The sequence below is a fragment of the Miniopterus schreibersii genome (assembly GCF_964146895.1).
Source record: "Miniopterus schreibersii genome assembly, chromosome: 16".
Lineage (NCBI taxonomy): Eukaryota > Metazoa > Chordata > Mammalia > Chiroptera > Miniopteridae > Miniopterus > Miniopterus schreibersii.
The window spans coordinates 18,357,614-18,385,119 of NC_138116.1; the positions used below are offsets into that span (position 1 = coordinate 18,357,614).

Genomic DNA, 27,506 nt, shown 5'->3' on the forward strand with positions numbered 1-27,506 from the left:
CTAGAAGGGTACAGCCTGGGGCACACAGCCAGCCCAAGCTGCTAAAATCATACAGAAAAGGACGCCCCGGGATGTCCAGGGTGCAAAGATTTTTGAAAGTGATTGTTAATGAAGTTCAGGAGAGAGAAGTGAGGGGCGTCCCTGCAGGTCCCCAGCTAGAGGAGAAGAGCAAGCCTTTCTCTGCTCTGTTCCCTCTCCCCTCTCTCATCCCTCCCAGCCAGAACCCCAGCAGAGCCCAGTGACCTGAGAGGGTGGTGGGAGGGGGCTGCGGAGGGGTCAGATGTCTGACACTCCGAAGTTCACATCTCACATCCCACTCTTTCTTGTCTTTACCCTGCCAGTGACCTCAGGAGGGGGAGAACCAAGAGGAGGAAATTACAAAGGGGTGGTGAAGGGGAAGGAGGTGTGATAGGAATGAGAAAAGAAATGGGGGGACAGTGTCAGTCTGTCAGGAAGAGAGAGAGGAAATGTGGAGGCTGCTGCACCCAAAGCAAGCCGAGGGCCATGTGCACACGCAAAGGCTTGTGCGAAAGAGTGTGAACTCGAGTGTGTGGAGGGGGGTGTGTGAGACAGTATGAGTGTGTGTGTGTATAAGTGCCTGAATGTCTGTCTGTCTCACTGGGAAGACACAGAAATACAGACCAACCCCACTGGTAGGGACTTTTCCTGCCCAGACCCTATTTTGCAGGTGAGGAAACTGAGGCTCTGTAATGGATATGAAATGCCCAAAGTCACTAGGTAAGTCAGATACTAGATTCTTGGTCTCTAGACAACAAATCCAGGGCTGAGGGGCAGGAAATTGGGGAAGAAGGGGACAAGGGGACACATTGAGGTGGAGGGCATTGGGAACTTTCCCCAACTCCTGTCCTTCCCCTCAGTCTCCCCTCCACTATCAGCTGTTTCTTCTGACTGGAGGAGGAAGACTTGGAACAGGGCTGCCCAAGAGGAGAGACAGGAGAGGAGGAGGGGATGGGAAGCAGCCTCACAGGGTGCAGGAGCCCTGTGGGAAAGGTCCAGGCACCCGGCACCCCCCTTTCCTGCAGACGTGGACTCCCCACCCCGGCCAGGACTTGTCATCCTTGGAGTCTGCGGCAGTAGCAGTGGCCTCTCTCCAGCTTTCCTGCCAGACCTGGCTTTGAATGTAGGGAGGGCCCTTCAGAAAGAGGTTTGGGCCAGTTCCCAGCTTGGCCACGCTGGGTCCTAAAACAGAGGGAGGAGGAGCCTGAGTCCACCAAAGTTCTGGCCCTCCCCCGGCAGCCCCTCCTCAGTTTCCCCACCTAGGAAATGGGGAAAAGGACTGGAAATTCTATCTCTGGAGTCTGGGGGAGTCCTCTCAGTCCCCTCCTCGCTGCACTGGAGGGGCAGGGCCTCACAGGTCTTGCGCATGGCTTCCCTCCCCCTCCTCCAGACCCCCTGCCTGGGAGGGGCACCCTTGCCCTTAGCTTGTTGGAGGAGGGGACAGGGGTCCACAGCCTCAGGAGGGAAGCAGCAGCCAGAGCAGACATTCCCGATGACTCACAGGCCTGGAACGTCTTGAGAGGAGAGGCAGCGAGGGGACAGCCCCCTGTTCAGCTGGGGCAGCTGGAGAGAAGATCTAGGGCCTGAGGGGCAGGGAGGCAAGGGGAAGGCAGAAGGTCAAGAGGCTGAGCTGAGGAGAGGCTCTGGCCTGGGGGCAGGATGAAGGGAAGGTCACAGAGATGCCCTGGGGGAGGGGAGACGATGTGCTTTCCCCCTTATGTCCTAGCCAGGAATGACACTCCCAATGCAGCAGGAGCCAGAAGCCTAGATCAGAGACCGTCTCCACCCCCAGACACACACCTCCAAGGAACTCCCTCTCTTGAAAACTGTTTGAGAAGAGGAAGATGTCCTTTCCCTACCCCTTTCTGGATCTGAGAAGGCAAGGGGATGGCTGACATCACCTCCAAAGAGCACCCTTGGTTTTGCCTACTCCAACTTACTTCATGGTCATGCTCCTCCCAAGACCCCAGGCTACTCTGTTTATTGGGCTCATCTTTGGGAGGGGAAACAGGCCCAGAGTGGGCTCAGGGAACACAACTGCTGCCCCAGGTCTGCCTAACCTGGCAGGGCTCTGGGCTCAGGGCACCCGTGTCGGTCTGCTCTTCCTCCCAAGCAGTGGATGCAGCTAAAGCCCAGTCTACGTGGCAGGCAGAGGGGGGCCTGCAAGGGAGGGGAGCTGGGAATGAGGTCAGCGGGTTGGATGGGCCAGGCCATGGCTGTGAAGGCATCTGGGCTGCAGCAGTCTAGAAGGTAGGGGCCTCTGGGCTGCCACTCCCAGCCCCAACCCGCCATCCACCCGCCCACCATGGCCTCTTTCCCGGCTTCTGCCCCTCCCTCCCTGCAGCCCACACTCCGCCCAGGCCAGATGGTTCACATCAAGCCTCTACCATGTGGCAGTTCTACCCTGCCCACCAGGCTCCCTTCCCCCTCTGGCCACATGGCTCAGCTGAGAGTTGGGAGCAGCTCTCTCACTCTGTCCCCACAAGCCTGGACTGGTATTCTGTGGGATCCCCAAGTCATGTTGATACCCCCTTCCATCCACAGCTGCTCTCCTGGCCTCTCTAGTTCCTCAGCCCCCACCACTCACGATCTTGAAATGAGGCAAAGATCTTACCTCTGACCCCACAATCTCACATGTGTGACTTTAAGTAGGTTTCTGCTCTCCTCTGGGTCTTAGTTTTCTCCTCTGTGCAAGTTGGGGGGGGGGGGCAGGGAAGAATGAGCTCAGCATTCCCTTCCAGAACATCTATTAGTCTATGATATGCCTACCTTAAGATCACAAGATTCCAAAATCTAGCAGAGATCGCTTCTCGGCCTTTTGGCTAAGATCAAGTGCAAAATCTAGTAGAAATTGAAACCTAACTATGGAGGGGTCATCTGATCTACCTCCATGCCTGCTCCCAAGCCACATTTTCTTGTTGATTCAAGACTCACAAATCCCATCTACTTTCCTTGTATCTCACCCTTCCTTTAAGGACCACAGCCTTCTAAAGAGTTCTTCTGCTGTCACCAAGTTATAGGTTCTCTGGGTAAGTCTTTGGCAAAAAACTCATAGCCATATCCTGCTCAAAAACAGTTACTGGCTCTCTGTGGCCACCAAATTGATTATAAATCCTCTCCTAGAATTCCAAGCCTCTGAGAAGTTGTCCCCAGTCAATCTTTTACTGTCCATTTATTGAACATGACACAGGCCAGCAAGGTGGTTTTACTACTACTACCCCATTTCACAGATTGGAGAAATGAGGTTCAGAGATGAAGCAACTTACCTAAAATGACACAGCCAGTGCTGCCTTGGGTGAGAGACATTTTTGTGTTTATTTCCCTTCCTGACTCTCCACTCTCTGAGGGCAGGACCTGTTGTCCCCTGAACACTCTTCAGCACAGGCTGGCCCCAAGAAGTCTGTGTAACCATCCACGGAATAGTCAACTAAAGTGTCTGCAATAGACACCGAACTCAGGATCTTCCCCAAACAGGGTCCTCGCCCAGCCACCTCTCTACCAGAGCACCACTCCCGTGGTCTCTCAGGCAGAAGACCAGGAATCGGCTGTGCTCCCCACCACACTCCATGTCCAATCCAACCCCGCTGCCTGTCAATTATGCCTCCCAGTGGTCTCTTGAATCCATTCTTTCCTCTCTGCTCCATTCCCTCCAACCTGGTCCAGGCTCTCATCAGCTTTACCTGGGTACCTGCCGCAGCCACCTTCCACCATGGCCTTCCTTCAGTACCCACTCCACCTAGTGACCATGATGATCTTTTCAAATGCGGACATGATTGAGACCCTCTCTGCTCCAGAAGCTCTAGGGACAAAGATTAACACCCTTACTGGCCTTCTCTGGATTTCATGGGCATATAGAACTTGCCATGCTCCCTCCTGCCTCAGAGCCTTTGCCTGTGTGGTACCTTAATCCCCTACCTTGCCACCTACCCCTTACCTAAGTTATCTCTATTCATCTGTCAACCTATTCGGGGATGCCTTACTGGGTCCCCAGGTCTAAGGTGGACTCCCTGGAATGCCTGCCACTCAGAACTCTATATTTCTTTCTTGTATAAACTTTATACTTGCAATTACATGTTCATATATGTGATTTCATTCATGTCTGTCTCTACCAGACATAAAAGCTCCACGAAGGCAGACACTGAAATCCCAGCACCCAGCAAATAATTGTTTCATGAATAATTCTGGGTCCTTTCTGGGTCTAAGCCAGACTATGTCCAAAGGGGTGCTCTGCCCAGGGATGGTGCAAGCAAGCAGAGTGGGATCTCCCTCTTCGGCCCAACCCACCCCGGCTCAGAAAGTCCAGAATCCCAGGTTTGCCAGAAGGAAGGATTGGGAGCTAATGTGGAAGACACCAGACATCTGTGGCTGGGGCTTATCTGTGGGAGAAATGTGAGTGGAGGTGAAGGAAGGAGATCAGGATCTGGATAGGTGCCTCTGCCTCACACAGGCTTCCCCTCTCACTGATTTTTTTTTTTTTTTTTTAAATCTAAGCTTCAAAGGAACCTCTGCATCCATCTCCTGAATATTTCAACCAGACATCTGGTTGTGACGCAAGCCTCGGGCCCCCACCCCGCCCAGCTGCGCTCCCTGGTGGAGCTTAGGCATCGGGAGACAGGACAGATGGAGCACCAGAGAGGCCGGAAGCATGTGTGGGTGGAGGGGTGGGACAACCAGCCAGAGACAGGGGACAAAGGGAGAGGGAAAGGAAAGAACTAAGAAAAGGCAGAATAATACCTGAAGAGGGAAATGGTTAAGGGTGGGGGAGATAAAAGAATTGAAAGGAGAAGTGGGGCCTGGGACAAAACAAGCACAGTATTGGACCAAACCAGAAAGGGGTAAATAATCCTTCAATAAACTCACTCGCTCAAACCTGTGCTGAGAACCTGCGCTGCTTCCGGACACAGTGATGGACAATGATGAAGACCCTGACAGGTCCCTGCCCTGTAGCTCTCGGTCCAGCAGAAAAGACAGGAGTTGCCCCCTCACTTGTGATCAGCACAGAGTAGAAGAGAGGACTTGGGTGCCCCAAACCTGACAATGGCCCCATTCAGCCCATTATTCTCAGCTGAGACTGGCTGGGACCTGGAGGGGTGGCTGGAGTTGGGCCTGGGGAGCAGCATTAGCATGACAGTCCCAGTGTTATCTAAGGACCATGCTCCAGCCCTTTCTTCCCACCTCCTCCCAGCGCTTTCCCTGGTTCCTCTGCCCCCAAGTTTCCCCCTCTTGAGCTGGAGGAGGGTACCATAAATGAGGCAGGATGTGCCAGGGCCAGGGTCTTGGGCCGAGGGCTTGCTCTGGAAAGTGAGGTGGAGGCTGGGCCTGGTGCAGGCATCTGAGGGCTCAAGTCACCTGGGAGGAATAGAGAAGGGGGAAGAAGAACAGAAGAGGCACATGGAACCCACAAAAAAGGTCCAGAGAGAGGAAGGGTTTAAAAGAAGCAGAGTCCCATCTGGCCGGCGTGGCTCAGGGATTGAGCACTGACCCATGAACCAGGAGGTCACGGTTCGATTCCCGGTCAGGGCACATGCCCCGGTTGTGGGCTCGATCCCCAACAGAGGGCGTGCAGAAGGCAGCCGATCAATGACTCTCATCACTGATGTTTCTATCTCTCTCTCTTCCTTTCCCTTCCTCTCTCTGAAATCAAGGCATATTTGAAAAATAAAAAGTAAATAAATGAAAGAAGCAGAGTCCCACTGAGAGAAAGTGAAGGGAGGCAGGGAACAGAAAGACAGATAGGAGTGGGGGTGGGGGGAGTGGAAGAAAGAAGGGGAGGGAGGGAGGGAGGGAGGGAGGGAGGGAGGGAGGGAGGGAGGGAGGGAGGGAGAATCAGACACCCACTTTCCTCCCCCTCTCAGCTAAGCTCCCCTGAGTCGTCTGCACTCCGACCCCATTCCCAGGTCTCCCACCCACTCCTCAGCCCACTCCAGTCTGGCTTCCTCACCCATCACTCCACCAAAACAGTTCACCTTTAGCTGCCATGTTGCTAAATCCAATGAATATTTCCCTCCTTATACAAGTTCTCTCTGTATAACTGTCCCTCCTTCTAGAACAATCTTCCCTCTCCTTACATGATACCCACCACCCCTCTCCTCCTTGCCATCCCACTTCTCTCATTCTTGTCCCATCTCCTGTTCGGGCTCCTCCTCCCCTTCCCAACCCTAAAACCCAAAGGGTCCTCTGGGCTCCTTCCCAGCCCTTTGTCTCCCCTCCATGCTTTCTCTGGAGACAGTGCCATCCACCATGGTGCTGGGGGTCCCACATTTGTCTCCTCTGAACTCCAGACCCAGACACCCAAGTGTTTTCTCCTTGTTTCTGACTGGATGCCTCATAGGGACTCAACACGGACAAACTTAATCCATCACCTTCCCTCTAAGCCTGGAAAGAATGAGAATCAGAAAGCCAAAGGCCTTGGGTTGAGCTGAGGCCTAGAAAAGTTGAGACGTGCCTAGAAGCTAAGGAACTTAGCTAAGGACCAAGCGCCCTGGGTGGTGCAATGCTGAGGAGGGGAGGAAGAGAGGAGCCCATGCATCTGGTCTTCCCCGGGCTGCACCCCGGGCCTCTCAACAGGAAAGGTGCTGGGGCCCTGCTGGGCATGGCTCAGCGGTTGAGCCTTGACCTAGGATCCAGGAGACCACAGTTCGATTCCTGGTTGCGGCACAAGCTTGGGTTGCGGGCTTGATCCCCTGTCAGGGTGTGCAGGAGGCAGCCAATCAATGACTCTCATCATTGATGTTTCTATCTCTCTCTCCCTCTCCCTTCCTCTCTCTGAAATCAATAAAGATATATATTAAAAAAAAAGAAGAAGAAAAGAAAGGCTGAGGACCTGAGCAGGAGATGAGGAAGCGCTGGAACACTGTGGTCTTCCCCGCAGCTCACTCTTAGACCCTCCCCTTCTCTCTCCTCAACCCCGCCCTCTCCTGTGGCCCTTTCTCCGCCACCAGTCTGGGGCCAGGGGGGGTGAGAGGAGTCTTCTGGAGGGTCAAATTGGGGAGGGAGAGCAACAGAACTGGGGAACCAGAGCAGCTGGAAAGGGCTGGCCCACCTGCCCACCAGGTGCCCCACACCAGGGCATCCAGGCCTGGGGCTTGAGGGGCCCCTGAAGGAAGGAGAGTGGGGAGCACAGACCTGCCCCCCACTTCATGGAGGGAGGGCACTTGGGGAAAATTGGCGAAGGAGTGAACTCAGCGCTCAGCACTTTCCTCTCTGGTTTTCTTCTTGAGGAATTTTTTCCCCAAGTGCTGATGACTTTACCATTTCTTGGAGGTGGGGGAAGGAGACTTTGGCTTTTGCTCCCCCCACTCCAAATGCCGAACAAAGTCTTACATTCCACAAGAAGCCAGAGTTTCAGAGTTTCCTAAAGATGAGGTGGCGTCTCCTCCCCTCTCCAGCCCCAGTTCCCTCCCTCTTCCCTCCCCCCAGTCTCAAGCCCTCAGTCCTGGCCAAGGAGGCCCAGCCAGGCTGGGAGGAGACCCCAAGCACATTCTTCCTCTCACTGTCATGCTGCAGAAATTAAAGACACATCTTCGGGTTGGGCACCCGCCAAGCGTTTTAAGTCAAAAAGTGGCAGAGAAGGCCCTGGGCCTCAGCTCTGTGCCACGTGTAAAGGATGCTCAGAAACCCTCTGCCTGGAGCCCCTGGGATGGAAGTCTGACACTGGACATGGGGCAGTGGCTGTCACATACTACACCCACAAAGCCCACCCCCACCCCCAGGGATCCCTGAACACTTCAGAACCCCAGGCCCATGATGTAGTAACTTCCAGCCCACATCACTGAGGTTTAATCTTTTCTTAAAGAGGGGTAGGAGGGAGGTGGGGTGGGGAGAGATGGCCTGGACAGGGAGCACTTGGGGAGGGGGCTGTAGGCAGGAGTCCTTCTGGCTATGAAAACTCAGCAAGCAGGGAGGTGGCCAGGTAACACCAGCCATCACTCCAAGCCTGTGACACCCTGCCCCAGACAACTAGTCTAAATGGCTGACCTCTGAGGAATGAGACCCTCATCCTCAGTTGGGGGCACCCCTTGTCAATGGCCCATCCTGGAGGTTAAAGGAAGTGCCATCTCAGCATCTCAGCCCCCTGGTCCTGCCCTGCAGTCGCTGGCACTAGGCGGGGGCAGATCCTGGGCCACAAGTTGGTGCCACATGGTGGGGATAATTGATGAAGGCCCAGCCCTCCTTTGCTGTCTCCAGCCTGCCTCTCTGGAAACTGTATATTTTCCCTTTAATTATAGCCCCTGCAGTCCCCTCCACAGCCCCACCCGCACCGCTCATCCTGGCTGCCCACGGCCTACGTGGCTCCCTCCCCTTCTCTTCCCTTGGTCTTTTTTTTCCCTTTGCCTTCGTTGCACAAAAACCAGCTGGGGGAGGGCGTGGAGAGGGGAGGGGGGAAGCAATGGAATCTTGGATGGTCTGGGGGAGGAGGGACTCCCCACTTCCACGTTTGCAGCTCTGGAGTGATGGGGGAGGGGGCTGTGCGGGAAGGACTGGAGTTGATGGACACTGCAAAGGGACCCCCATTGCCTTCTCTTGGGCCCACAGATTTTTGGCAGGACCAGGACCTGGATAGACTGGGGTTGGGATAGAGCACTGTTGGGAGGTTGGTACATGGAAAAGAAAGGACGCTGTCTTCTAAGAGACATCTTCCCCAAATATAGCCTGTTGTTCTTGGGGCTCCCAAATCCTATCAGGGTACAGATGACTCTCTCTTGGTGCCAGAGGCAGAGAGCAATGGCCTAGGTTCTCGGGAAAGAGGTTGGGCATGGGAAACATCCTCTAAAATAAGGTCATTCACCCTCTCCTGCAATTTCATCCGAAACCCCCAAATTCAAGTCTCCCCCAGACATCCAAATTTTCCCATATGCCCCCAATCCTGAGTCCAGGTACAACCAGAGACAGGACTTCACGCAGCTCCCAGAAGGAGCACCCTCTCTCTGCTGAAGCGCCCTCCACCTGAGCGCTCTCCTGTTTCTCTGTGCTGCACCCTGGCCGCAGCCACCACAGTCCCTAACCCAAGACCCTTTTCTAAGTCACCAGTTGTCACAGACTTTCCCATGTAAACTCACTGTCCCTGGGGTGGAAAGATCCTAGCAACTCCCCACCAAAACCGTGTTGCCCCAACACTCAACACCGAAGCTTCCTTCTGGAGAGACCCTGAAGTCCAGTTTCTCGCCCAGTGCCTCAGCCTCCCACCCCATCTCTCTCAAGCCCAGGGGCTGGGAGAGAGCGTTTGAGCCTTGGAGCTTCAGGCATGGTAGAAGAATTGTCATCCTCAAAAAACCCTCTTGCCAGCATCCCTCCAACTATCTGATTCTCAATGGCTTTAAAGGCATCTCTAATTCGTTCCCCAAATATTCCTAAGCTTCATACTCAGGCCACACCAGAAGACACCCCTAAACAGGCACATCTTTTTAGTTCTCTGGTTCTCCTGTTTGAGAGGGTCCCCAGCTGGCCTCTTCATATCCATCCTTTAGCTCTTGCCAAGGCTGTCAGGAGGGTGAATGAGGCATGGCCAGGAGGACCCTCCCTCAATCACCCCCAATCTTTCCACCTTTGGAAGGCTCCCCACCCTGTTCTCCAATTCCAGTTCTTCCAGATTGGGGGGTCCCAGGAAGAAAGTGGAAGGGGTGCCCTGCCCACTCTTTAGCCCACACTATATTGAGGACCCAGACGCACCCCAGCAGCAGCATCTCTGGCCCAGGCTGGGCTGGGGGGCTGGGGAGGCAGAGCTGCGAAGGGGGAGATGTGCGGTGGACTCCCTTCCCTTCTCTTCCCTCCTCCTCCTCTCGGTTCCAACTCCCAAATTGGGGGCCGGGCCAGGCAGCTGTGATTGGCTGGGGGACGGGCGGCCGGCTCCCCCTCTCCTAGGGGCCGGGTTCCTCCCCACTCTCCATCGGGATGGTATAAAAGGGGCCCGGGCCGCTGGTCGGAGCAGACGGGAGTTTCTCCTCCGGGTCGGAGCAGGAGGCACGCGGACTGTGAGGCCACGCATGAGCGGACGCTAACCCCCACCCCAGCCGCAAAGAGTCTACATGTCTAGGGTCTAGACATGTTCAGCTTTGTGGACCTCCGGCTCCTGCTCCTCTTAGCGGCCACCGCCCTCCTGACGCACGGCCAAGAGGAGGGCCAAGAAGAAGACAGTAAGTCCCAAACTTTGGAGAGTCCAGGGCTACTTGGGTCGCACCCTGCGCCCGGTCTCTGGAGTCCGCGACTTAAACGGAGACTCGGGATGCTCCGGAGACCCGGGGATGGAAGGGGGATGATGGGGGCGCTTCTTTGGCACCCTGGGAGAGAAGGGAGTGCACCCTGGGTGGCTGGGTGGAGATGGATGCCCCCAGAAGCGAGAGTGGAGGCTGGAGCGCAACTTGAGTTAGTGCAGGAGGGAGTCCTGAGCGCGCACGGTGGGGTACAACCCGGAAAAAGGGGGCCTGAGCGCCGGGCGGGCGAAAGTACGTCGAAGATGGGATGGGGGCGCCGAGCTGGGAATTTGGAGCCCAAGATGTAAAAACGATCAAGAAGGCTGTGGGATGATTCATAAGGAAAGATTGTTTGCCCTCTCTGCAGGCTAGACAGTGTTGCTGGGGCCGCGGGGGTGCTGGGCTGAGGGGGAGGGGGCGCGGAGAGTGGGCGGGCTGGAGCCTGAGAAACTTTGGAGAGGACTGGGCAGGGCGGGGGTCCTTGCGCCCTCTGCTGATCAATATTGAGAACCGCTCCTCCCTGTCCAGCGCTTCCCCGCGCAGGAGCTCGAGCGGGAAGACGGGGGTTATTGCCGAGTGTGAACCCCACCTCTAGACCTAGAAAATAAAGCTGAAAGTGGAGTGGCCCCTCTCTCTAAAAATGTCCCATCCAGGGAAATTGCTTAGTGTTGCCCGCCACCTAGCGGCCGTCTGGGTAGGCGCTCCGGCGGTGGCCTGGTTAACTACTTGACTATTTGCCCACTGGTTGGTTCTTTGGCTGGGAGTGACCCAGAGGCACTGGCCTGCTTTGGGAAACGAGGGTTGTCCCAGAGAGGGTTTTTGAGACGTCTGGGCGCTGGAGGTTAGGGCGTATCCAACTTTGGGGGTATATTTCAAGTCTTTGGGCGGGACCCCAAGCAAACCAGCCCCTCCCCATCCTCGTAGCCCCGCCCACGCCATCCCACCTGCCTGGGGAGTGGGGCGGATGGGGGCTGGGCCTCCCATCTCTCCTCCCACCCCCTCCTCCTGTCGCCACCCAGACCACTCCCCACAAGCCTGCCCTCTGGATGGGGGCCCCTCCTGTTCTCTCTCCTTCCCCCACACACCGCCCCCCAACCCAATGGCTTTTTATTTCACTTGGCCTAAGCACCAATGGACTGAGGTTGGAGTTGGAAACAATCCCCGCCTAAAGCTTTGTTTAAATTCCTGAGAACTGGAAAGAGTTATAGCCGCTCTGGCCAGGCGCCTCGGCGCTGTCACTGGCTCTGATGAGGAGCAGATGAGCTTATGAGCTTTTAAGGATTTGGGGAAAGGAGGTGGGGGAGGAGGAGGCGGGAAATGGAAAGTCTAAATATGTCTCCAAGTCAGAAGGGGCGGGCGGGTAGGGTCGGGGACCCCGGAGCGCTGCGATGCGGACTCGGGCGCCGCTGACGGCCCCGCTTTTCCCCTTCGTGCCCCAGTCCCACCAGTCACCTGCGTACAGAACGGCATCAGGTACCACGACCGAGAAGTATGGAAACCCGAGGTCTGTCAGATCTGCGTCTGCGACAATGGCAACGTGTTGTGTGATGACGTGATCTGCGAGGACACCAAGAACTGCCCCGGCGCCGTAGCGCCCCCGGGCGAGTGCTGCCCGGTCTGCCCCGACGGCGAGGGTACGGGGCTTGGGGGCTGGGCCTGGGGCTGGGCCTGGGGCTGGGGCTGGGGGGGCCCGGGCCGCTCCCTCGGCCCAGGCCTGGGACGCCCCTGCGGCCGGTGCCCAGAGCAAACCCCGCCTCTAACACGCGTCTCTTCCCCCCTAGTGTCGCCAACGGATCTAGAAACCGCAGGAGTCGAGGTAAAGCTCTGCCCTCGACTTTTGCCACCCCTCCCATGACTCCCCGTGGTCCTCCCTCCTCTAACCCGGCTTTTTTTGTTTCTTCTCTCCCAACCCCAAAGGGACCCAAAGGAGACACCGGCCCCCGAGGCCCGAGGGTAAGCGAGGCGCGTGGGGCTGTGCAGGGCTGAGGGTGGGCGTGGCTCCCGGCGCGCGCTCACCGCCGCCCTCTCCCCGCAGGGACCCGCAGGCCCCCCCGGCCGCGACGGCATCCCTGGGCAGCCTGGACTCCCCGGACCCCCCGGGCCTCCCGGACCTCCCGGACCCCCTGGCCTCGGAGGAGTAAGTGGAGAGCGCTCCTCTCCTCCCTCCCCACCCCGTATGTGGGGGTGGGGGAGGGGCAGGTGGCGTTCTTTATGTTTTTTCAGTCTGCCTATGTATACGTATAATTATGGTCATTTTTCTTTCTGAATCATTTGTTTGAGATAAGTTGCTGGTATTATGTCCCTTTGCTCCTAAATTCTTTAGTGGGTATTTCCCGAGAAAAAGAACATTCTCTGACATGACCATTGCACAATGTTTACATTTTGGACATTTAACAATGAGACAGTACTATGTCTAATATACAGTCCAGATTCAAATTTCACCTGTGTGCTAATAACGTCCTTTATCGCATCCCCCCCTACACCACCACCCCCCGCCCCCATCCGGATCCAAGATCCAAGTCAGGATCATGAATTGCGTTTAATTGTCATGTTTAGTTTTCCTTTCATCTGGAACATTCCTCAGACTTTGTCTTTTATGACACAGATTTTTTTTTTAAAGAGGCTGGTTGTTTTGTAAACTGTCCCTCTTTTTGGGTTTGGCAGTGTGTCTTCATGGCCTGATTCTGGTGATGCCTTTTTGGCAGGACTCTCTTACATGTGGTGGTGTCCCACTCAGTGCATCCCATCGGGAGGCACATCATGTCCGTTTGTCCCATTATTGGTGCTGTCTTCTGCCTTTCGTCTCACTGTCCTGACCCCACTTTCTCATGCACTCTCTCTTGTGTTTTTTTCTAGAACTTTGCTCCCCAATTGTCTTATGGCTATGACGAGAAGTCAGCTGGAGTTTCCGTGCCTGGCCCCATGGTGAGCCACCAGGGGGAGTAGAGATGATAGAAGAAGAGTGATGGGGACCCAAACAAGATGGGCCGGTGGCCGCATATGAGGGTGACAGAGATAACCTAGGAGGTGTCAAGATGCCCCTTGGGATCTCAGAGTCCAGCAAGAATGCAAGACAACTGGGTCGTGCCAACAGGAACCAATGGGAGACAACAAGACCACAGCCATGTTGCATTTTCCCGCAGAGGTGTCATTATGGCTCCCTTTTCTTTTTCTTCTGTAGGGTCCTTCTGGTCCTCGTGGTCTCCCTGGCCCCCCCGGCTCACCTGTAAGTATCCAGGATATCTTCATACACCACCTTGAGCTTTGGGCTTCTGGAGGGAGGACTGGGATGAGGGATTTCTTGGTGAGATGGGAAAAAGTTGTCAGGGATCTGTCCTTTTAACCCGACCCCTCTTTCCTTGTCCTCCAGGGTCCCCAAGGTTTCCAAGGCCCCCCTGGTGAGCCTGGCGAGCCTGGAGCTTCGGTAAGTGCCCCCAACTTATACTGTGTACAAATACACACTCCATCTGGAAATACATGGATTCTCCATTCCCATCTGGAATCTTCCTTACCTCCTCCTTTCAATCCCAGTCTCCCCTCGTTTTTTCCTTGCCCTGGTAATTCTAACCTCCTCTCTCCTATCTCCTCTAGGGTCCCATGGGTCCCCGTGGTCCCCCTGGCCCCCCTGGCAAGAACGGAGATGATGTAAGTAACCCCCATGAGAAGATACCATCTGATCCTTACTGCCTCTATAAGCTAGGGCCTATAATACTCCAGCCAGTGCCCCACCTTTGGGGGTAATACCCAGAGAAAAGAGGGAAAGTTCTCCCTGATGCACGGGACTGACCTTAAACAATGATCTTCACCCTTTGTGGGATGTTTCTCCATTCTCCCCAACAGGAGCGACTATTCCCCCCCTCACCCCCAGCCACCTTCAGGCAATTCCCACCCCCGCCCCTCAAGGCAAATGAGTTTTTTAAGCTTAGTTGCTCTGGGCACCTCAGATTTGCCTTCCATATGATGAGATGAAACTGCTGGTGACAGAAATAAACAGAAATTCCTCTGGAGGGAATTAAAATCCACCAAACAAGGTTTTATGGTAGATTTAAATTGCACTCTAAATTCAAAGATGAGGTTCTGCACCCCTAAGCCTGACCTTCAACAACCCCAAGAAGATTCGGATCATCCACAGGTTTCCAGCCCATGGGCTTGGGCATGAAGGTCTTTTCTCTCCCTTGCAGGGTGAAGCTGGAAAGCCTGGTCGTCCTGGTGAGCGTGGGCCTCCTGGACCTCAGGTGAGCAAGATAGTGTGGCCGGCCCCCCATGTTGCTGTGTTTGGGCTTCATTTGGGAGCTGTGTCCAGAATGATGTCTTCTAATGGCCCTGCCTTTCTTTTCTTTTTCTTCCAGGGTGCGCGGGGATTGCCCGGAACTGCTGGTCTCCCTGGAATGAAGGGACACAGAGTGAGTCTCCTTTGAGTCCTCTAAGTTCTCATCATCCCACCATTCTAGCCCCTTCCCCAAAGGACCCTGGTGTGTGTCATGGTGGGTGGCAGCTACAGAAGTCCCAAGGGATAGAGAGTAGACATCCAAAAGAACTTCCATCCATTGGAAAAGAAATCCCGATAAAGGGATTGGATGAGATCTTGGGCCAGGTGGGATTTAGTCTAGCTCAGAGTCAGAGAATGAACGTGGTGACCTCCTGAGGCTCCTTCTTAGGTCTGGGTGGGTGTCAAGGTGGTCTGCTTCCTCCACAAGTCTTACCTTGGCTCTCCTTTCTATCTTAGGGTTTCAGTGGTTTGGATGGTGCCAAGGGAGATGCTGGTCCTGCTGGTCCCAAGGTAAGAGGCTGCCTCAATGTCATGGATCTCCACCTCCAGCCCAGTCCCACCATGAACAAAGGCCTAATTCTGTTCTCTGCTCTATAGGGTGAACCTGGTAGCCCTGGTGAAAATGGAGCTCCTGGTCAGATGGTGAGTGTGTCTAGTTCTAGAAGGAAGAGAGGGAGCAGGGTGTAGGGGCAAGATCGGGGCTTTAGGGAAAGGGGTGTGCCTCTCATCTCACTTGGTTTTTCTTGGTTTTGTTGCCAGGGCCCTCGTGGTCTGCCTGGTGAGAGAGGTCGCCCCGGAGCCCCTGGCCCTGCTGTAAGTACTACTGGCCCCTTGGGGGATCCATGGGCTCTGGAAGGAGTCCCCTAGGAGCTTCAAGGACCGGCCAATGCTCAGTGGACATAACCGAGGCTCCCCCTCTCTCCCTCAGGGTGCTCGTGGAAATGATGGTGCTACTGGTGCTGCTGGACCCCCTGTAAGTATGGCCTCTAGACCTCAGTGCCTGGGAGTTAGCTATTGGGATAGCACTGGGGATAGGCCATGTTGGTCTGAACCCCAAGGCCTCTTCTGTCCCAGAGTGTGACTTGCAGCTGCCACTTTCCTTCTTGCTAACATCTCCTTTTCATTCACAGGGTCCCACTGGTCCCGCTGGTCCTCCTGGCTTCCCTGGTGCTGTTGGTGCTAAGGTGAGACCCCTGCCCTCCTCTGAGTATAGCTCCCATGGGCCAAGGTGTCTCCTTGCTCCGCAAACCAAGGGGACCCAGAGTGGCAAGAGAGAAGTCCATCCCCAACACCTTTGTCCCAGGGTCCCTTTCTCTGATCTTGGAGTCCTGATTCTTGGTCTCCTGTCCCTACCCTTCACCCTCCACCTTCCAAAGGGAGGTTGGGCTCCTAGGGTGGCTCCTGACCTCTTTCCTTCCCATCCAGGGAGAAGCTGGTCCCCAAGGAGCCCGAGGCTCTGAAGGTCCCCAGGGTGTGCGTGGTGAGCCCGGCCCCCCTGGTCCCGCTGGTGCTGCTGGCCCTGCTGTAAGTATTGCCTCCTCGGTGCCCTGTGCCCCTCCCCAACTCAGAGTCCTTGCCTGTTGCTCACCTGCCTCTTTCTGTGCCACAGGGAAACCCTGGTGCTGATGGACAGCCTGGTGCTAAAGGTGCCAACGTAAGTGTCCTGCAGGTTTCAGAGCTGCCCCTGATACTCACCTCCCACCTGCCCTGTGCCCTTCACTGGTAGGCTCAACTTGTTCTGCCCCCTACAGGGCGCTCCTGGTATTGCTGGTGCTCCTGGCTTCCCTGGTGCCCGAGGCCCCTCTGGACCCCAGGGCCCCAGTGGTGCCCCTGGTCCCAAGGGTAACAGCGTAAGTACCATTCTTACTTCTGCCCCATTCTGTTCTGGCTCTAGTGTGGTCCTCATGTGGGGACTGTGCCCAGCTCTCTGCTCACCCTCTTCTCCCCCCACACAGGGTGAACCTGGTGCTCCTGGCAACAAAGGAGACACTGGCGCCAAGGGAGAGCCTGTAAGTCCACGTGCATGCAGCTCAGAGCGTGTGCCTGGGGGCCCTGTGAGGGATCTGGGGAGGAATGAGAGCCCCTCGTGCTGGAGGCCCGGCCTCAAGCCAGCGTGGGAGCTGGCACCAGGAGGGCCCCTCACTACAGGCTGTCCCCTCCTCTCTGCTGTCTCCAGGGCCCCACTGGTATTCAAGGACCCCCTGGCCCTGCTGGGGAGGAAGGAAAGCGAGGAGCCCGAGGTGAACCAGGACCTGCTGGTCTTCCCGGACCCCCTGGCGAGCGTGTAAGTGCCCCCTTCGCTGTCCCCAGTGCCAGCTTGGTGCCCCATGTCTGAGCTCACTGACCTCCTCTCCTCCTGCAGGGTGGACCTGGTAGCCGTGGTTTCCCTGGCGCAGATGGTGTTGCTGGTCCCAAGGTAACCTCTCTTCATGGCTGGAGGCGGACTCTGCTGCTCCCGGCCCTTTACTCTCCCCTTTCAGATGTAGGCAGGCCCCACCTGCCCCATGGCCCTGTCCTTAGTGTTCCATGCTGTGGCTACAGACCTCTCTCTGTTCACTGGCCCCATCTTAACCTTCCCACCTCCAACAATGCCCCTCAAAGCCCCCCACCTCCCTGGGAGGAAGAAGATGCTGGCCCTTGGTAGAGGCCTGGACTTGAGACTCTAATTGTTCCCCTGACTCCCCCAAACCAGGGTCCCGCTGGTGAACGTGGTTCTCCTGGCCCTGCTGGCCCCAAAGGCTCTCCTGGTGAAGCTGGTCGCCCCGGTGAAGCTGGTCTGCCTGGTGCCAAGGTGAGACCCCAACCCCCTGCCCTGCTTGGCCCAGGACCCTGCCTGTCCTATGTGAGGTCTGGGATGAGGTACTCTGGAGCAGGACCAAGGACCTGCCTGCTGGAGTGCCATCCACCCCAGCCTCCATTCTTCTCAGCCCCCTCCCTTATTCCCCTTCCTCCCCAGCCCACTCACACCTCTCTGCTCCCTCTTAGGGTCTGACTGGCAGCCCTGGCAGCCCTGGTCCTGATGGCAAAACTGGCCCCCCTGTAAGTATTGCTCCCCCCCCAGGCCCCCTTCTACTCTTCTCCCACCCACCCTTTGTTCTCATCTCTGCTTTTGTGACTTCCATCCTCAGGGTCCCGCTGGTCAAGATGGTCGCCCCGGACCTCCAGGCCCCCCTGGTGCCCGTGGTCAGGCTGGTGTGATGGGATTCCCTGGACCTAAAGGTGCTGCTGTGAGTATCAGTGAGGAGCATCACTGAGTCAGGGACAGACACACTGGGAGGCCAAAGTCTTGGTTTCTGGACCCAGCTTTGCTGCTGTCTTGCTGTGTGGCCTCAGGCCACTCACTGCCCCTCTCTGGACCTCAGTCTCCTTATTCATAAAATGAGAAACCTCTCCTGGTACCACTACCACTGCTCTATCCCTGGAAATGAGTATTGTTGGCATCCCTCACACACACACACACATACACACACACACACGGAGATGGGGGGGCCCTTTATATAATAGTCACCCCCAAATCTTGGGGGTTCTTTGAGGTTTAAAAGGAAATATCAGAGGAGATGAAAGTCCTTTGCAGCTCAGGTTCTCACAGGCAGGGAGAAGGGAGGGAGAGGGTGGAGAGACGAGCCTGAAGGGGCACTTGCCTGGGGGAGAGGCTAAGGGGTCAGCAGTAGATAGTCAGCAAAGGCATTGCCCCAGGGCCAGAGCTGGTAGATAAGAAAGTCCCTTTAAAAATTCTACCCCAAGTAAACAAGAGGGGCCCAGGAGGCCCTGGTTTCCCACTTCAGCCCCCTCAACCCTGACTCTTTCCCCCCAGGGAGAACCTGGGAAAGCCGGAGAGCGAGGTGTTCCTGGACCCCCCGGCGCTGTGGTGAGTATCTTACACCACCTGCCTGCCCCCTCGTCCTCCAGCCACCTCACCACCCTGAGTTCTTCTTTGCTCTCTCCCCACAGGGTCCTGCTGGCAAAGATGGAGAAGCTGGAGCTCAGGGACCCCCTGGCCCTGCTGTAAGTGTCCCTGTCTGGGAGGCCTGGGGGGGCACAGTGGAGCAGGAAAGGGGAGACACCTCTGCCCCTCCTCTCCTGGGCCTTCCCATGACCACAGCATTCTCTCCTGACAGGGCCCTGCTGGTGAGAGAGGTGAACAAGGCCCTGCTGGCTCCCCCGGATTCCAGGTGAGGCCTCACAGCTGGCAGGGGGTTGGGAGAGGGTTGGGTGTTCCCCTTTGTTCTCTTCTGGGTTCTAATCCCTTTCTCTTGCCTCCCCCTTTCCCCACCTCCAGGGTCTCCCCGGCCCCGCTGGTCCTCCAGGTGAAGCAGGCAAACCCGGTGAACAGGTAAGAGGCAGGAGTGCCTGGAGTGCAGAGGGAGAGGCCAGCCTCCTAGCTGATCAGACACCATCAGCTAGAGGGATCGTGGTTAGGCACCAGGAAGGACTTCCCATTATGAAGGGAGCTCCACAGAGGGAGGCATGATATGATCTGGAAGGAGCTGCTTGGTTGCTTGTCTGGATGACTTCTTTTTAGAGATGCTGGGATGTTCTGTGTCTTTCCCTCCACCCACAGTTGGGGGGGGGTGTCATCTTGAAGAGGAGAGAGGAGAGGGCTGATCCTAGTTCAGTGCTGCAAAGGTGCTGGTCTCTAATCCCAGATCCTGGGTCACCCCCACAGTAGGAGGGCAGGGCTGCTTTCTAGTGCCGAGGGCCTGGGTGGCCTTTGCTCACTGTCTGTCCCTCCCTCTCTCCCCTTCAGGGTGTTCCTGGAGACCTTGGTGCCCCCGGCCCCTCTGGAGCAAGAGTAAGTAGAGCCTCTGCTGCTCCCATCCAGATGCCCCGTGCTCCACCCTGTCTCTGGAGCCACCATCACGAGTCCTTTCCTCCTAGGGTGAAAGAGGTTTCCCTGGCGAGCGTGGTGTGCAAGGTCCCCCCGGTCCTGCTGGTCCCCGCGGGTCCAATGGTGCCCCTGGCAACGATGGTGCTAAGGTAAGGACAGCACAGGGACCAGGTCTCACCCCTCCTGCGGCAGGGGACACCTGGCTGTGACCACAGCCACCAACATGTGAGGAACGGGTGGGGAGACGGGGCTAGGGTGGGGCCCAGGAGCAGCCTGAAGGGCTGGGCCAGAAGCTTCTCCTCTGAGCTGGTGCCTGTCTTTAGCCTCGGAACCAAGCCTGGGAGATATTAAGAGGGGCTCAAGGCTATGGCCTAGTCCTGGGACCCCAGGCCTCACTCCAGTCCTCTTTGTTGTCACATAGGGTGATGCTGGTGCCCCTGGAGCTCCTGGGAGCCAGGGTGCCCCTGGCCTTCAGGGAATGCCTGGTGAACGCGGTGCAGCCGGTCTCCCAGGACCTAAGGGTGACAGAGTAAGTTCAACCCTGTGTGGCTCCCATTCTTTGTGTACTCTCATCCCTCAGCCTCTCTCCCCTCCCTGTGGCCTTTCCCTCCTCTCCTGAATCCCCCCACTTCCCCTCTGGCCTTTTTGCTGATGAATCCTCTACATGTGGTCCAGGCCCTTCTCTCGCCATGAGTTACCTTGACAACGAGAGGTGGGGTTTCCTCCTGGATGGGGCACTCCCTACGCATCCCTATACACAGGGCAGGGCTCTTAACTTCCTCCAGCAGGCACCTTTTCCTCCGAGAAGTCTTGAGTCCTCTGCACGGGAGGGGGTCATGCAGAGCTGGGGAGGGTTCCAGACTCCAGCAAGAAGCGATAGGTTACCTCCTTGCCCCACACTCGAAGTCTCAGGCTTTCCTATGTCTTTAGGGTGATGCTGGTCCCAAAGGTGCTGATGGTGCTCCTGGCAAAGATGGTGTCCGAGGTCTGACTGGCCCCATCGGTCCTCCTGGCCCTGCTGGCGCCCCTGGTGACAAGGTGAGGTAGCTGCCTCCCTCCCTCCTTCACTAGTGCAGTTTTCCCCCCAAGCCTGGGCGTGGCTCTGCGGCAAAGGCAGGTCCTGCCATTCTGAGCTGACAACCCGACGGAGGGGGAGGGGGGAGGGAGGGGAGGCTCTCCTGGGATCATCTGCCAGAAGTATTTAAGGTGGGCGCTGACCCTGAGCCTCTTGTCCCTCCCTCTCAGGGTGAAACTGGTCCTAGCGGCCCTGCTGGTCCCACTGGAGCTCGTGGTGCCCCCGTGAGTACAGAAGACCTGATTAATGCCCCATCCCTGGCCCTTCTCTCCCCCTACACCGCCCCCACCCCTTTCTACCCCTCCTCCACCTTTGCTATCATCTCTGGTCCCTGGAGAATGCTCCTGGGGCCCCTCCTTCTGGCTTGTCCCTCTGCCACGCCAGGGCATCTCTCCACTTCGCCTCCTTTTCTTCCAGGGAGACCGTGGTGAGCCTGGTCCCCCTGGCCCTGCTGGCTTCGCTGGCCCCCCTGTGAGTATCAAGACTCCCTTCATTTTTTATCACCAACTGGGACTGGGGACCTTGGGTGACTGGATGAAGACAGACAGAAGCATCGACCAGAGGGGGAAGGAGGAGGGGGAGGGGACTGTTTCCCATTCAAGCATCCTCCTGCCTGGAGTTGCTGTCCCAGCCCAGCCTGTGGAGCAGCCTGACTATTACACTGGTGTATCCATCTCCTCTGCTCACCACTCTCCCTCCTCCCCCAGGGTGCTGATGGCCAACCTGGTGCTAAAGGCGAACCCGGAGATGCTGGTGCTAAAGGCGATGCTGGTCCCCCTGGTCCTGCTGGCCCCGCTGGCCCCCCTGGCCCCATTGTGAGTATCTCACCTTCTGGGCCCCGAGCTGCCAACAGGCCTGGATCCAGGACTGGCCCAGCCTTGATGCCTCTATGCTCTCCTACAGGGTAATGTTGGTGCTCCTGGACCCAAAGGTGCTCGTGGCAGCGCTGGTCCCCCTGTGAGTATCTCCCTCTGTGTCTCTGCGGAGAGACCCCCAGCTCTGATTTGGAGGTGGGGCAGCTGGGTCAGGGGAGGGCACTATTCTCCTGACTACTCATTGTCCCCTTCTGTAGGGTGCTACTGGTTTCCCTGGTGCTGCTGGCCGAGTTGGTCCTCCCGGCCCCTCTGTGAGTATCTGTGGTGGAGACTCCATTGCTCTAGGGGCGGTGGGGGGTGGGGGCCAGGAGTGTAATGGGCTTGACTGAGGCCTCAGTGGCGCTCCAGAATCCACTGGAATCTGACAGTCCCTCTCCTCATCCAGGGAAACGCTGGACCCCCTGGCCCTCCTGGCCCTGCTGGCAAAGAAGGCGGCAAAGGCCCCCGTGGTGAGACCGGCCCCGCTGGACGTCCTGGTGAAGTTGGTCCCCCTGGTCCTCCTGGCCCTGCTGGCGAGAAAGGATCCCCTGGTTCTGATGGACCTGCTGTAAGTGTGAACTCCGGAGGGGTCCGGGGGGGCCTTGGTCCCTGGCCAGTGCCAGGCCCTTCACCACCATCTGTCTCCCCCAGGGCTCTCCCGGCACTCCTGGACCTCAGGGTATTACTGGACAACGTGGTGTGGTCGGCCTGCCCGGTCAGCGAGGAGAAAGAGGCTTCCCTGGTCTTCCTGGCCCCTCTGTGAGTGCCCCCTGGACCCTGAGAGGAACTGTCACAGGACTTAAAGGATGCAGGATGGGGGGGTGGAGCCAATGAAGACTGATATGCTAGATGACCAGGGGACTCTCAGGACCTCCGCACCCCATCTCTGTCCTGACTCTCTTTCTTCTACCTCAGGGTGAACCTGGCAAACAAGGTCCTTCTGGAGCAAGTGGTGAACGTGGCCCCCCTGGTCCCATGGGCCCCCCTGGATTGGCTGGACCCCCTGGCGAGTCTGGACGTGAGGTAAGCAGTCACCAGCCCTCAACATGGCCCTTTTGGCCTTCACCTGAGCCTCCCTCCCCCTGGATGATGCTGACCCCTCTCCCTCTCTCTGCAGGGATCTCCTGGTGCTGAAGGCTCCCCTGGACGAGATGGTTCTCCTGGCCCCAAGGTAAGACGGCTGCACCCTGAGGTCACAGCAGCGTCTGCTGCTCCCTGGGCCCTACCTGGCCCCTTCATGTGGGGTTGACCTGGACTTTCCTCCTCTCCCCTCCCAGGGTGACCGTGGTGAGACAGGCCCTGCTGGACCCCCTGGTGCTCCTGGTGCTCCTGGTGCCCCTGGCCCAGTTGGCCCTGCTGGCAAGAGTGGTGACCGTGGTGAGACTGTAAGTAGCTGGGCTCCCGCTTGCTGCTTGTGGTCAGGCCGGGGACTATCCTGGCATGCCTAGGGGCCTGCAGGTGGACACCTGACTTCAACCAGGTGGGGGGAGGACAGGAGGTCTTCAAGGTGGCCAAACCCTTGGCCCCCCTGAAAACACTGAGCCACAGCTCAGCCTCGAGACCCCTCTCCCAACAGTACCCCATCTCCCCCAGGGAATGGGGTTGTCCCCAGGTTACTGCCCCAGCTCACATGAAGTCTGAATTTCCATGAAGCTTCATCTGGAGCTTAGGAGAGATGGGCATAGTGGGGAAGGATGTAAGGAAAGAGGGATCTAGCCAAGGGGAGGTTTCATCCTGCAGGTAATGCTGGGCCAGCCCTTGGCTGTGGCCTCCCTGGCCAGAATCTAACGCTCTCTCTGCTCTCCCCAGGGTCCCGCAGGTCCTGCTGGTCCCATCGGCCCCGCTGGTGCCCGTGGCCCTGCTGTAAGTGCCCTGCTCTGGCCCTCGTGTCCTCAGAACCCTCGTCCAGATGTGGACAGCACCCCACTCGGTGCCAATGGACCTTCCTCCTGACATCCTGTCTCCTCTGCTCTTCTAGGGACCCCAAGGCCCCCGTGGTGACAAGGGTGAGACAGGCGAACAGGGCGACAGAGGCATAAAGGGTCACCGTGGTTTCTCCGGTCTCCAGGGTCCCCCTGGCCCTCCCGTAAGTACTTCCCCCACCCCCTGCTGCCATTGAGTCTTCTCTTATCATGTCCCGAAGCCTTGTCATGTGATGGCAGGGGTGGGGGGTGGGGGGACACTGACTCAGTCTCCCCCTCTGGGTAATCATTCTCACTCGTCCCTGGTGATGACTGGGATCTGAAGATTTATGGGCATTTCCAAGGAGCTTCTGAGAGGGCGAGGGGTGAAAGAGCATTGTGGGAGGAGTCTCAGCCTAGAGACACCCTGAATAATGGAGGGGGGGCGGTTGCTGGCTGCATTTGACCCACACTGGGCTGAAATTGCCTCTGCATCTGTCCTTCAGGGCTCTCCTGGGGAACAAGGTCCTTCTGGAGCTTCCGGTCCTGCTGGTCCCCGTGTAAGTCACACCTTCTACCTCCTCTTGGGTCCCAAGCCCAGGCTTACTTCAGGGCCCGTTGCCTAGGACGCAGATGTTCCACCCCTCTCAGGAGAAGGGTCCGGGACAGGGGTTGGGGGAAGGGAAGAAGAGTCTTAGACAATCTCCTCCAGCGCTTGGCACCCTCCATTCGTCCCACCAAGTTTTCCTGGCCCGGGCGTGGGAGTGAGCAGCCATGAGCACCGGGGGAGAGGGGTGGGGGGTTGAGGGGGGCCTTCTCCACTAGAGTCGGTGGTCCTGTGCTTTCTGGCAGACTCTGTAACCATCTTCCCCTCTGCAGGGTCCCCCCGGCTCTCCCGGCGCTGCTGGCAAAGACGGACTCAACGGTCTTGCAGGTCCCATCGGCCCCCCTGGCCCTCGTGGTCGCACTGGTGATGCTGGTCCTGTTGTACGTACCTCCTCGCTCTGCCTGCTCGTGGCTCCAGCCCCGAGATGCTCAAGCCTTGGTGATCCTCACTGTCCTTCCTTTCCTTGCAGGGTCCCCCCGGCCCTCCCGGCCCTCCTGGTCCCCCCGGTCCTCCCAGCGGCGGTTTCGACTTCAGCTTCCTGCCCCAGCCACCTCAAGAGAAGGCTCATGACGGCGGCCGCTACTACCGGGCCGATGACGCCAACGTGGTCCGTGACCGTGACCTCGAGGTGGACACCACCCTCAAGAGCCTGAGCCAGCAGATCGAGAACATCCGGAGCCCTGAAGGCAGCCGCAAGAACCCCGCCCGCACCTGCCGCGACCTCAAGATGTGCCACTCTGACTGGAAGAGCGGTGAGGACACGCGCGCCCTGTGCCCGTCCGCCTCCTCCTGCCAGGACAGGGCTTAGCCCCGCGCGCCCCACCTCCCAGGCCTCCCCTGACCACCTCGTCCTGCCCCATCGCAGGAGAATACTGGATCGACCCCAACCAAGGCTGCAACCTGGATGCCATCAAGGTCTTCTGCAACATGGAGACTGGTGAGACGTGCGTGTACCCCACTCAGCCCAGCGTGGCCCAGAAGAACTGGTACGTCAGCAAGAACCCCAAGGAGAAGAAGCACGTCTGGTTCGGCGAGAGCATGACCGGCGGGTCCCAGGTGCGTGAGCTGGACCCCGGAGCCACTCTCACAAGAGGGCTCAGAAGGGGAGTGGGGAAAGGTCCTGGGGGCTCTAGACCTCTGCTGAGTATGACAGACAGAGCCGGGCTGGGAAGCAGGGGCCGGGGCCAGCGACACTGGCTCAGACATAGAGTGCCCATGGGCAAGTGTAGCCACCCCTGCACATGGGCGGTCACAATGCTCTCCGAGGAGCCCAGCGGGGAGGCCAGGACTAGAGGCTCCAGGACAGTCACTCACTCTCTGCTCTCCCTGTCCCTTGCAGTTCGAGTATGGTGGCCAGGGCTCCGACCCTGCCGATGTGGCCATCCAGCTGACCTTCCTGCGCCTGATGTCCACCGAGGCCTCCCAGAACATCACCTACCACTGCAAGAACAGCGTGGCCTACATGGACCAGCAGACAGGCAACCTCAAGAAGTCCCTGCTCCTCCAGGGCTCCAACGAGATCGAGCTCCGGTCCGAGGGCAACAGCCGCTTCACCTACACTGTCACCTACGACGGCTGCACGGTGAGTCCCACCCCCGCGGGGCCCCCTCTCCGGGCTTTGACTTTGCAGGCAGGCCATAGTTGTCCTCATCTCACCTTTCCCACCTGGTGACACCCCTCTCCCATTGTCTCCCCTTCACCCCAGAGTCACACTGGAGCCTGGGGCAAGACAGTGATCGAGTACAAAACCACCAAGACCTCCCGTCTGCCCATCATCGATGTGGCCCCCTTGGACATTGGCGCCCCAGACCAGGAATTCGGCATCGACATTGGCCCTGTCTGCTTCCTGTAAACTCCCTCCACCCCAACCTGGCTCTCTCCCACCCAACCCAATCGCCCCTGACCCTGGAAACAGACAAACGACCCAAACTGAACCCCTCAAAAGCCAAAAATGGGAAACAATTTCACATGGACTTTGGAAAAATTTTTTTCCCTTTGCATTCATCTCTCAAACTTAGTTTTTATCTCTGACCAACTGAACATGACCAAAAACCAAAAACGCATTCAACCCTACCAAAACCAAAAACAGAATAAATAAATAACTTTTTAAAAAAGGAAGCTTGGTCCACTTGCTTGAAGACCCACGTGGGGATAAGTCCTTTTCTGCCCGTTGGGCTTATGATACCCCAACGCTGCCCTTTCTGCTCCTTTCTCCATGCCTGCGTGGGGCCTCCCCGCCACTGCTCCCCAAGTCTCAGTCTCCCTAAAAGACACAGGAATCCATGCATTGTCTGCCCAGCAACCAAAGGCAATGCTAGAACACCCGAGTGGCCTCCACTCCCAGCCCGCTTCCCTCACCCAGCACCCCCAAACCCTGGGGGGACCTGGGCTTCTCAGACTGCCAAAGAAGCTCTACCATCGGGCGTCCCCTGGCCCGGGCAACACACCCCTCTTCGTTTTTGAGGAGGGCATGCCGGGGGACCACTGGCCCTTCATCGCCTGGTTTGGAGGAGAGTCAGGAGGGGCCACGACAGAGCAGAAACGTGTCGATCCCCGTGCAACAGGGCTGACGGGAGAGACTGCTCTGTTCCTTGTGTAACTGTGTTGCTGAAAGACTACCTCTAAATGTGTCACCAGGGCAACTGCGTGGGGGCGGGATGGGGGCAGGATGGAAGGGGCTCCCATTTTATATCAAAGGTGCTACATCTCTGTGATGGGGGGGTGGGGTGGCAAGGGGATCACTGGTGCTATAGAAGTCGAGACGCCCCCACCCCTACCACCAGGCCAGCAAATGTTCCTTTTTGTTCAAAGTCTTCTGAATTCTTTGTTTTTTTTTCTCTTGTGGATGGGGACTCATGTGAATTTTCTTAAGGTGCTATTTAACACGGGAGAGAGTGTGCCACTCACTCCTCGCCCTCTCTCCCTGCCACCCTCGCCTGCTCAGGCCTCTCTCTCAGACCTCTCTCCTCTGAAACCCCTCCTCCTCCGCCGCCTCCCATCCTCACCCCTCTTGGTCTGTCCTTTGTCTTTTCTCCTGGGTTTCAGAGCACAAATTTCCCAAAGCACAAAGCAGTTTTCCCCCTGGGGTGGGAGGAAGCAAGAGACTCTGTACCTATTTTGTATGTGTATAATAATTTGAGATGTTTTTAATTATTTTAATTGCTGGAATAAAGCATGTGGAAATGACCCAAACATATTTGTAGTGGCCTCCTAATTTCCTTCCTTGGAGTCCGGAGAAGGGAGACCTGGGGAGGGAGCCTTGGGGCGGTGGGAGGTAGGATCTCCTTCCTTTTCTTGGCCATTTGGTCGTCCGCTGCCCCACCTAGCACCCTCCATGGTCCCTCTCCTTTCCTCTTGCCTTTCTTACACCTTAAACCACTTTCTTCCCTTTCTCATGCAATTTTCCATACACGTCTCTCCCAAGCCCTCTTCCCCCTTACAGTGCATGCAGGCAATCCACGCGTGCAGCAACACATACACACGCACACGCACACACCTCCCTTCAGATCCTGGGCTGCCCAAACCTCGTGCCCACTCTCCCATCAAAGCCATCAATTCTGCTGCCCTCCCCACTGCTGTGGGCACTCTGCAGGGTTGGGGGACCTGGGAAGGCACTGCCCATGGGGCCCTGGGAGGCCCTGGGTGAGGGAGGTGGGACTGGTGGGTGAGGACACCTGGAAGCCCTCAGCAAGGCTTCTCCCTGGACAAACAAGGAGGGTCATCGGGCCTCCTCCCTCCTTGCCCTCTCTGAGCTCCTCCAAAG

At 57.3% G+C, this 27,506-nt stretch overlaps 1 protein-coding gene across 1 annotated transcript; it reads left to right on the plus strand.

Annotated features, from left to right (window-relative positions):
• Positions 1-9,942: 9,942 nt before the first annotated feature.
• Positions 9,943-26,937, plus strand: COL1A1 (collagen type I alpha 1 chain). Its single transcript, XM_081162433.1, has 51 exons — positions 9,943-10,151; positions 11,648-11,842; positions 11,990-12,024; positions 12,126-12,161; positions 12,244-12,345; positions 13,065-13,133; positions 13,390-13,434; positions 13,579-13,632; positions 13,800-13,853; positions 14,390-14,443; positions 14,558-14,611; positions 14,935-14,988; positions 15,076-15,120; positions 15,238-15,291; positions 15,407-15,451; positions 15,609-15,662; positions 15,904-16,002; positions 16,088-16,132; positions 16,230-16,328; positions 16,434-16,487; positions 16,655-16,762; positions 16,841-16,894; positions 17,171-17,269; positions 17,464-17,517; positions 17,607-17,705; positions 18,293-18,346; positions 18,430-18,483; positions 18,597-18,650; positions 18,758-18,811; positions 19,226-19,270; positions 19,357-19,455; positions 19,728-19,835; positions 20,237-20,344; positions 20,552-20,605; positions 20,799-20,852; positions 21,089-21,196; positions 21,285-21,338; positions 21,454-21,507; positions 21,642-21,803; positions 21,887-21,994; positions 22,151-22,258; positions 22,353-22,406; positions 22,513-22,620; positions 23,045-23,098; positions 23,214-23,321; positions 23,643-23,696; positions 24,016-24,123; positions 24,213-24,495; positions 24,609-24,799; positions 25,083-25,325; positions 25,449-26,937. The coding sequence occupies exons 1-51, from the start codon at positions 10,061-10,063 to the stop codon at positions 25,593-25,595; spliced, it is 4,380 nt and encodes a 1,459-aa protein (XP_081018559.1). The 5' UTR covers positions 9,943-10,060; the 3' UTR covers positions 25,596-26,937.
• Positions 26,938-27,506: the final 569 nt, after the last annotated feature.

Excerpts from the sequence above, each read along its gene's own strand:
- COL1A1 (XM_081162433.1), top strand. The coding sequence starts at position 10,061 with ATGTTCAGCTTTGTGGACCTCCGGCTCCTGCTCCTCTTAGCGGCCACC. Across the intron at positions 11,843-11,989 it reads GGTCTGCCCCGACGGCGAGG|TGTCGCCAACGGATCTAGAA; the intron begins GTACGGGGCTTG and ends CTTCCCCCCTAG. Across the intron at positions 19,836-20,236 it reads CAGGACCTAAGGGTGACAGA|GGTGATGCTGGTCCCAAAGG; the intron begins GTAAGTTCAACC and ends CTATGTCTTTAG.